This window comes from Sinocyclocheilus anshuiensis, unplaced genomic scaffold (assembly GCF_001515605.1).
Source record: "Sinocyclocheilus anshuiensis isolate Anshui unplaced genomic scaffold, SAMN03320099.WGS_v1.1 scaffold112, whole genome shotgun sequence".
NCBI lineage: Eukaryota > Metazoa > Chordata > Actinopteri > Cypriniformes > Cyprinidae > Sinocyclocheilus > Sinocyclocheilus anshuiensis.
In genome coordinates, this window is record NW_015557175.1 from 1,522,809 (window position 1) to 1,533,346 (window position 10,538).

General features: G+C 38.3%; 1 protein-coding gene across 1 annotated transcript in view; it reads left to right on the forward strand.

The window, feature by feature from the left end:
• Positions 1–6,394, forward strand: part of LOC107678373 (cGMP-dependent protein kinase 1-like) — a 23,388-nt gene extending 16,994 nt beyond the window's left edge. Inside the window, exons 8-19 of the mRNA XM_016473611.1 lie at positions 84–169; positions 535–600; positions 731–799; positions 899–995; positions 1,120–1,259; positions 3,339–3,428; positions 3,705–3,846; positions 3,980–4,143; positions 5,205–5,327; positions 5,834–5,893; positions 6,108–6,174; positions 6,294–6,394. Coding sequence (XP_016329097.1) covers positions 84–169; positions 535–600; positions 731–799; positions 899–995; positions 1,120–1,259; positions 3,339–3,428; positions 3,705–3,846; positions 3,980–4,143; positions 5,205–5,327; positions 5,834–5,893; positions 6,108–6,174; positions 6,294–6,392 — 1,203 coding nt within the window. The 3' untranslated portion in view covers positions 6,393–6,394. The remainder of the gene's footprint in view (positions 1–83; positions 170–534; positions 601–730; positions 800–898; positions 996–1,119; positions 1,260–3,338; positions 3,429–3,704; positions 3,847–3,979; positions 4,144–5,204; positions 5,328–5,833; positions 5,894–6,107; positions 6,175–6,293) is intronic.
• Positions 6,395–10,538: the final 4,144 nt, after the last annotated feature.

The window sequence follows — 10,538 nt, forward strand, 5'->3', positions numbered from 1 at the left end:
TCTGTCTGTCTGTCTGTCTGTCTGTCTGTCTTTTACTATGTAGTACAGTAAAAGCATAACAGTGTTCATGCTTTTGTTCTTAGGTGAAAGTATTAGAGAAACACTCAGCCAGTGAGGAGAGTATGATGGCGTCTGTCCTCACCAGAGGGGATTGTTTTGGAGAGAGAGGGTAAGATTCAACCCTCACCAGCAGGGGGCGCCACTCTTTGAGAGTTACATCGCAGCTTACTACCCATTCTGATCTAACACAACAACTTTGATTATGATATTTGTTGTTAAATGTTTATGTAGGACCAAAGAAATTCACAACAACCATGTTTATTAACAAAAGAGTAGCATATATATATTTTAGATCACTTATGTAATGTACTGTAGGTTGTGAACCATTGTTCTAACTTCCCCAGAAGCTCTAAACAAGAGAACTGCAAACTTGTGCGTGTTGAATGCTTTGTGGCTTCACTGAAGACCATTGAAATTCAAGTCAGAAGGTATCATGTAACATTAACATCTCAGACCTGTTCCTTTGCTCTTCAGAGATGACGAGAGGTCGGTGAGTGCACTTGCCGCAGGCGATGTGACATGTTTGGTCATAGACAGAGAGTAAGTGTGAGCCGTGAGGGATACATGGATATTCATGCTATGGAAACAGCATAGTGGGGGAAAAAAACATAACTAATTCAAACTTATGCTGTAAAGCTGACCTTGGCTGCATTCCACCATCTATATCCAGGGTTTTCAAAAAAGTAACTGGAGGCTTGGACGACGCCAGAGAAAATCCTACCAACAAAGCCAGATCGAAGTAAGTTCTGTTAATATGACTTGAAAGTCTGCATGCTTTACATGAACCACTGAGTGTGATGGTTAATGAAGGTCATTTTGATCTCTGTATAATAAACAGGGCAGATGAAGATGGGTCTGCGTTTGGTGAAACGTCTCTCTGCAGTTTTCAGGTGCTGTGTAATCTGGGGGAAGGACAGTACGGTCACACTCAGCTCGTGAGTTTTCAATGAGTATTGTACGATGTGCATCATAAACTAGCCCTGCAGTTTAAACGTATTTTAATTTACAAAACAAAGTTCCATGTAGTAATTATAATTCAGCCAATGTTTTTGTCACTAGGTCCATTTGAAGAGTGACTCCAGCTGTAAGTTTGCATTGAAGACCATACGAAAACAGGTGATACAGAGCCCAGGCCAAAGAGAGAGGATACTTGCAGAGAAACACATCCTGATGGATCTCCAAAGTCCATTTATAGTAAGGTCAGACCATTAGGACACCATAGGACAGGGGTGTCCAATCCTGCTCCTGGAGGGCCAACATCCTGCAGAGCTCAGCTCCAACACACTTGTTTGTGTGTTTAATTGGGGTTGGAGCTAAACTCTGCAGGACATTGGCTTTCGAGGAACAGGACTGCAGTCTTTTTTGTCTTTGGAGAAAGTTCTTAATGTTTCATTAAAGGTTCATCAAATTTGTTTCTGAGTTCTAAAGCGCCAGCACATACAGTAGATGGTTTCTGAAAACTAGATTATTAAAGGTTCTTTGTGGAATGATGTGTGAAATGGTTTTCCAGTGGAATCAGGCAATAACACCCATTTTGCATTTAATTAAATCCTTTTTAAGCAGTTGTATTCCTTATTAGATACACTATTGTACAAGCTCAGAAGTTTGGGGTTGGTAAGATTTTTGTGATTTTAAAAAGTCTCTTGCTTGCTAAAGCTGCATTTATTTATTTATTTATTTTCAAAAGTACAGTAAAATCTATAATATTGTGAAATATTATTACAATTTAAAATGTGTTTTCTATTTTAATACATTTTGAAATGTATTTTTTTTCCTGTGGTGTAAAGCTGAATTTTCAGCAAAATTACTCCAGTCTTCAGTGTCACATGATCCTTCAGAAATCAGTCTAATATGCTGATTTGGTACTAAAGAAACAATTCTTATTATCATTGTTGAAAACAGTTGTGCTGCTTAATGATTTTTGTGGAAGCTATGATGATTTCTTTTTTCAGGATTATGTGATAAATCGAAAATTCAAAACAACATCATTTATTTTAAATATTTTTTTAAGAATGTAAAAGTCTTTACATCACATTTGATCAATTTAATCCATTCTTGCTGAATAAAAACATTAATTTCAATTAAACCAATCTTACAGGTGCATCTCAATAAATTAGAATGTCGTGGAAAAGTTCATTTATTTCAGTAATTCAACTCAAATTGTGAAACTCGTGTATTAAATAAATTCAGTGCACACAGACTGAAGTAGTTTAAGTCTTTGGTTCTTTTAATTGTGATGATTTTGGCTCACATTTAACAAAAACCCACCAATTCACTATCTCAACAAATTAGAATATGGTGACATGCCAATAAGCTAATCAACTCAAAACACCTGCAAAGGTTTCCTGAGCCTTCAAAATGGTCTCTCAAGGTCCTAGAGTCTGGAGGAAGGGTGGAGAAGCTCATAGCCCAAGTTGTTTGAAGTCCAGTGTTAAGTTTCCACAGTCTATGATGAATTGGGGTGCAATGTCATCTGCTGGTGTTTTTTGAAAACCAACGTCACTGCACCCGTTTACCAAGAAATTTTGGAGCACTTCATGCTTCCTTCTGCTGACCAGCTTTTTGAAGATGCTGATTTCATTTTCCAGCAGGATTTGGCACCTGCCCACACTGCCAAAAGCACCAAAAGTTGGTTAAATGACCATGATGTTGGTGTGCTTGACTGGCCAGCAAACTCACCAGACCTGAACCCCATAGAGAATCTATGGGGTATTGTCAAGAGGAAAATGAGAAACAAGAGACCAAAAAATGCAGATGAGCTGAAGGCCACTGTCAAAGAAACCTGGGCTTCCATACCACCTCAGCAGTGCCACAAACTGATCACCTCCATGCCACGCCGAATTGAGGCAGTAATTAAAGCAAAAGGAGCCCCTACCAAGTATTGAGTACATGTACAGTAAATGAACATACTTTCCAGAAGACCAACAATTCACTAAAAATGTTTTTTTTTATTGGTCTTATGAAGTATTCTAATTTGTGGGTTTTTGTTAAATGTGAGCCAAAATCATCACAATTAAAAGAACCAAAGACTTAAACTACTTCAGTCTGTGTGCACTGAATTTATTTAATACACGAGTTTCACAATATAAGTTGAATTACTGAAATAAATGAACTTTTCCACGACATTCTAATTTATTGAGATGCACCTGTATGTCCCCAAAATACAGATATTGCCCTTGCATATCAGCCTGTCAGTTAATTGCCAATTAACTTTTTAATGTGTCAATTGCGATGTTGTGTTAGACTGTAAGATTTAAACATTTTATATTTTTTGTCAGGTTGCATTGCACGTATAAAGATGATCGGTGCCTGTATATGCTGATGGAAGCTTGTGAAGGTGGAGATCTGTGGAATTTACTGAGAGAGAGGTACATACTGTCTCAGCATCTCAGCATACATACAGCGATATATGCATACAATTCTTCTCAACTGATTATTTTGAGTGATTTGGCTGCAAAGTGTTTGTAAATCACTTAACAGTAAGGAAGGAGTAAATCTCACATTTTAAGGAATTTATACCTAATCTATATAGCCTGAAAGTATATACACAAATAAAACATGTAAAGACTAAATGCTACAGTGAATATGTCATCTTATGAACTGAACTGAACAGTGACTGACTACTATGTGATTTGATGTTTCAGGGGGTCACTGGAAGACGACGCTGTTCGCTTCTACACAGCATCTGTGCTGGAAGCTCTTCATGTACTTCACACCAAAGACATTGTTCACAGAGACCTGAAACCTGAAAATGTGCTACTGGACCAGCGAGGATATGCTAAACTGGTGCTGAATACATACAAATTCATCCATGTTTAAAGTTAAACCAGTTGGCAGCCTGTAACTACTTGATTGTGATGATTCATGTTGGGTAATTTTAACTATTATAACACTTCAGTTTTGTTTCTCACTCTATCAGACAGGGTTTGGTTGTGCTAAGAAGCTGGGCTCTTTGCACAGAGCCTGGTCATTCTGTGGATCTGTGGGTTATCAGCCTCCAGAGGTCATTCTGCGTCAAGGTCACGGTCTGTCTGCAGATCTCTGGGCTCTAGGGATGTTGCTGTATGAACTGCTCAATGGCAGGTGAGGGATCTTTAGATGTCTTGTCTTGCTTTTTTATTTTTTGTGATTTTGCAAAGGCAGTACACAATGGTACAGTTGACTATTGTAGGTTTATATACAGTATAAGCATCAAGTAATGTTATGGTTTATTTTTTAAATAAAAATAGCAAAAAAAGACTGCACACTATTCCCAAGGACAAAAATCCAACAAAATTCAGTGCACAGAACAAAAAGGTGACATTTATAAATAAACTGAAACACCTGGGTTTATTTGTAGCTTTAGACATAGTACACATATCTTTTACACATAGTAATTTTCAAAGCATCTGTAGCATGCTTGTTCTTCAGCATGCATTAAAAAATGGGAAAACTAGTAGCAGTTAACATACAGTATTTAGAATTGAAGTTTAGCAAGAAAGTGGGCAGCACTACATATAAATGTTTAAAAAGAATAACCAATAAAGACAATTCTGACATAATTATTTCAGTTTTAATTTAGGTTTGTATTCACATATAAACATTGATCATAGAGCACATAAAAAATGTGGCAAACCAGTGATGTTTGTTCTTGCGTGACAAGCAAGCACAGCTGAGCTTCTGTTGGTACCATATATGATGGGCTCTATGTATGTGCATTAATAAATGTTTATATATTAATAAAAGCCTAAATTAAATCTATTTATCATATAAAACACTTTTTTTTATTCCATTAAACATTACACATGGTAGGGTGAGACTGATCATAACATGAATACTGTACCTTGAAGTAATTCCGATTTCTTTTGCTTGGTATCAGTGCAAAAATACAGGAAGCAACATGAGAGGAACACAACTCTTTACTACCAGAAACTGGGTTACATAACAATACATTCATCCACTCCAAAAAAAATTAAAAACAGTCCAACTTCAAACGGATATTTTAACATTTATACCTAAATTAAAAAGTGTGCTTTTAATGAACAAAAAAACAAAAAATGCTTTAACAAATCTATGAACTTAAAATTTTTAAACCCTGCATCTCATCTGCTAGGCCTTCATTGCTAAACATGTTTTAAATTTTACATTTAATTTTCAATTTCAAGTCCCCTGTTCTCTGGCTCTGAGCAACTGAAGGTTTCTACAGCAGCTCTGAAGGGAATAGATGAGCTAGAGTTCCCCAAAACAATCAGCAGGACTGCAGCACATCTCATCAAGAGCCTCTGCAGGTAAAATTAGAGTGTTTCCTCACAGTGTCTGTTTCCTATATGGGAGAAAAAAAAGTTGAGAAAAGGCTTGGTAAACCAAGTGAAGTCTGTCACTCCTTTTCTTGAGAGAGTTAAATATCAAAGACAGACAGACAGACAGACAGACAGATAGATAGATAGATAGATAGATAGAATGATCAACAGACAGAGATAGATAGATAGATAGATAGATAGACAGACGGACAGACAGACAGACAGACAGACAGATAGATAGATAGATAGATAGATAGAATGATCAACAGACAGAGATAGATAGATAGATAGATAGATAGACAGACTGGACATAGATAGATAGATAGATAGATAGATGGACATAGATAGATAGATAGATAGATAGATAGAATGATGAACAGACATAGATAGATAGATAGATAGACAGACAGAGTGGCAGTGTGAGTAGCAGTGCTCTACATATGCTCTGGGGTTTGTATGTCTGAGTCTCCTATAATCTGTCACCCATTTTCCAGGCTGAACCCCTCAGAGAGGCTGGGCCAGAGGAACGCGGTCAAGGACATCTGCAAACACGTGTAAGACCTACTCTTCATCAAATAAATGTGTACACAAGGAAGAAAAGGGATTGGTGTGTGTGTGTGTGTGTGTGTGTGTGTGTGTGTGTGTGGGGGGGTTTGTGAGATTAGATGAGAGTGGAAAAGAAAAGAGCAAAGAAGAGGAGAGGATGCTGTTCTGTTTTTAAGTGCTGGCTTATTTTCTGGACTGATTACCTTGTGTTGTGTTTCTCAGGTGGTTTGAAGGCTTCGACTGGGAAGGACTTCAGAAGGGCACAATGACTCCACCAGTAATACCAAATGTGAGCGGCATCACTGAACACCGTAGAGTTGAGAGCACTCTATTCAGCTTACACTTTTATAACAAACACCTTTCAAATGATGCATCTGTCCAGTTTGAATAAATGTAAACTTTCTACAGGTTCCTTGTGTCTCTGATCACGGAGGATCATCACTCCTGCCAGAAACCCACATTGAAGCAGCACCATTGGATGATTCTGGCTGGGATGTAGACTTTTGATTTGTACAATGGTGATATGGATGATGTAAATTGGAAAAAATAATGGACTCTAGTGTTTATTTTGCATTAACTTTGCAGTTGATTATTTTTAATATTTTCTTCAGAGTTAAAAACCAATGTAGGCGATGGTACACAGCTTCAGGACTTAATAATCAACCCTGGAACTACAATGCACTTCAAATGTGTCTCTAAGAAATGCAGAAATTGTATGTGATTCCTATTGGATTTCTTTCTATGGAAGCTTATTTCTGCCACAGAATAGAAATATAAAAATGGTATTTATATTTCACTTTTTTTCAGGATTGTGATAAATAGGAAAATACCAAATTTTGAGATATAAACTTGCAATTATGAAATAAAGTCAGAATTGTAAGATAAAAAGTCACAATTACCTTTTAATTCTGACTTCTTGCAGTTGAAAGTTTTTCCTCACAATTCAGACTTTCCTTCTCAGAATAGCAAGTTTTTCTCTAACAATTCAGACTTTTCTTCTCAGAACTGAGTTTATATCTCACAATACTGAGTTTATATCTTGTAATTACTGTTTTAATTTTTTTTATTCTGTAGCAGAAATAAGCTTCCATATATTTCAATGGGAAAACTTGAAATAATCCTTTTTAGGTCTTTAAGAACACATACTGTATTTCTTAATGGAAATATTATTACTAATGGTGTGGTCACATATTGTTCTGTGAATTTTTGCAGGTGAAATCCTGTCATTTCAACAGGAATCCACATGAGTGTAAATTTCGTGTGATGGCGAATGATTTCCTCATGCAGATACAATAGACAATGGACCTTTTCTGCCTGCGAAATCTTGCCAAAAATGTGACTGTCCCTATAGGACATAAAATAAAAACTGAAAGAAATTCTACTTTCAGTAGTTTAAACCTCCTATAGTTCTCATCGACCATACGACTATATTTCAACCTTATTTCTAAACTGAATAAAATGGGTTTTGTCTTTATTTTCCTATTGACAGATTCTCTACAGTCCTCATACATTATATGTGTATTTGCATTGCTTTGACCATTCTCTGTAGATCCCTCCTTCTCGCACGCCACGATTGGCTGATTTTGTATAATGCCTGCACGCTATTGGTCAAACTTTTTTGTTTGAAAAATCAAGAATGGACTGAAACATATCCTTTTATTGAAACATTTCGCCACATACATTTGCTTTTGCCGCTCAGACCTTTTATGTCCTATATGTGTAGTATTTATGTATGATAATCCGCGCAGCTTTCAGTGGGTGGGACAGTTTGAAATTATTAATAAAGAAACATGGATGAATGAGAAAGTAAAGAGCGGGATGTGCTTGATTAAAAAGAAACATTAAAATGGCAAAAGAAGCCGCAAAAGAGGACTGAACATGGCGCGCCCAAACAATCAAATACACACAGCAGTCTCAGTGACGTCACAATGACACGACTTCTAAAGATTCGCATCTTCAGTCTCACACCGCTTGTCTACATAAGACGCCAGCGGCGTGACGCGACAGGATAATAGATAATAGAACCCATTATAATCCGTGATACAAACACACGCGTATTCAATTTTTTAACAGATGCATTTCTGGTCTCAATTTGTAGCGTTTTATTTCTTACAATTTATACTTTTGTAATTTCTGTCATGGAAGCGGGCACATGACAAAAGAACGAATGACTCAAACCCAAAGACTCGAGAGGTGAACTAATCAATTCTGTTTCCGATACAGACTGCATTATAGCCTATGGGGTTGTGACGGGATGAATGAATGACTCAAACCTGAAGACTCAAGAGATGAACTAATCAATTCTGTTTCCAGTACTTACTGCATAGCTGCAGCTTACAGGGGTGTGACGTGACAAAAGAACGAATGACTCAGATCTAAACTAGACTGCATAGTTGAGGTCTACTCGGGTCCTAAATCTGTAGGCTACTCAACCCGAATCACTTCTTACCTGAACCTGATGTGTATACATTTTTTTCTTTAAAAGAAAAACCTGACCCGAGTCCGACCCAAGCTGACTGCATTTATTTTCGAACCCGACTGTCAGTAAAGAAAAATCCCTGTGTCCTGTTGACTGATTTGGCCACTTCTCCATTACTTTGATTTATTTTACATTTATTTAATTTATTATTACTTTATATTACTGCTTGCCTGATGGATACAAGTTATTTCTGAGTTTGGCTTTCAATTCTGACCAGTGGTTTGGAAAAAATAAACGTGATAGCTCGATAAAAATTAAATCGATATTCTAATAAATCATGGATTCGTGTTGTCTGCTCTGCAATGCTATTTACCTCATCTTCCGGCGAAGGGATTCTGCACAAAAAAAAAACAAAAAAAAACCTGCCCTGCATGAGCACGCACTGTAATGAAGCGAGTGGCTTTTCCTGATGGATCTCATATCTATAAGATGGATTTCTGTGTGCGAGGTTATGAACATATGTTCCTTTTCTATGTACATTTCTCAAAAATGCACTTAACACCAATGCACAATTCCGTTAAAGGGAACCCTATGTCTTATCGGGTCCATTAGGAAAAAGCACATTAATTTTAAATTACCCGAGACCCAAGGCAACTAAAACTGAACCCGACCCGTGTCTGAGGCACTTTTTTGGACCCGAACCCTCTCGGGTTGGACCTTGGGTTTTCAGATCCAAGTGGACCCGTTACTGCATAGCCTCAATGAATTAATTGTTTCTGTTTCTCATAATATGGCCTTGGTTGCATTATAGTTTATTTTTCTTATTTTAAATGTGATCAACTAAGTAAGTAGATGTGTTGGGGAATTTGGTTATTAACATGTAACATTTTAATTATATTCTGCTGAAATGAATGAAATAAAATGACTTGGAAAAAAGATTTGTTCATTTGATGAATCAAAGATCCAAGTTAGTAAAATGATCTGAACTTCCCGTCACTAGAGTGTTTCTTTGTGAAGCTTCATTCTGCGAGTTTGTGTTTAGGACTTGCAATTCCTGCGAAGGACTTGACGTGTCTGCTGCTTCAGTTTGTGCCGGCACAGACTGGTACCCGGTTTACTCGTGCACACCCTGGGGTGAGGCGCTAGCACACGCTTAGATTGGGTGTAAGGCAGCGCTGAGGATCCCCAGCCCCAGGCAAGCACGTGAAGCTGGCCCTCTCCTCAACATATACACCAGGTTCACACATACTCTGTCTGCAGTGCGTATGTTTCAGCACATAGAGTGGTTATGGGGAATGTTCCTTCCTTTGTTGGGCCAGTTAGGTTTAGGAATGGGCTGCCTCCCCAGGCTTCTGGGTATTTTTAAGTGGGCGGTCCCTCTGAATCCTGCTTATTTAGTTTGAGCTGAGTAGATTGTTCCCCCTCTCCAGGCCTTTAAGTGAACAACCCCTGCTCAGAGTGTAGCTCTCTGCAAATAGTTATGCTCCAGCACAAACTTACTTTGCTCTGGAATATAGCGGTCTGAGGGCAGCTGTGTTCTAGCCTGGCTTCTATGACTAGGTTGGGTTCCCCTTGGCACAAGCTCTCTCAAGTAAGCGTTGAAGTCTTTGTCTAGGAATCTGCTATTCGAGGATATTTGTGTTCCAGCTCCGAGACTGATCCACTTGTTTTTAAGTAGTGGTGTCCTTGAGCCCCTTGCCTAGACTGTGATGTCTCCCCTGTTTGTGTTTTAAGTAGATGGCCCAGTTCCATGGTCTGGGCAGTCTTCAGCCTTATCTGAAGGAACTGCTATTCGAGGATAGCTGTGTCCAGCCCTCTAGTGTTATGGGCACTGCTTGTATAAGGCTTTGATCTAGGACTAATTACTGGACTAATGTTTTATGTGTTCGCTCTTTAGCGAATCATTTAGTGATGGTCCGGATCTCCCTCTTGTGAGCTTCTGGTCAATAACATGGTAGTTGCTAGCATCTATGGGACTGACACTGATTGGGGACCTGCATAGTACAGCCATCTGAGGATGGTTATATTCCAGCCATTGTTATGGCAGGACGGGCTTACTTAATACAGCTATCTGAGGCTAGCTGTGTTTTAGATTGCAGTTGCAGTGAGCCCTTTCCTGAAAACATAGCTATCTGAGGATAGCTATGTGCTAGCTCGGTGATTGCTCCCCTGCTTAGGGTTTCTAAGTAGCTGTCTCCTTGAGCCCTTGCCTAGATAGTGCTGTCTCCCATTAT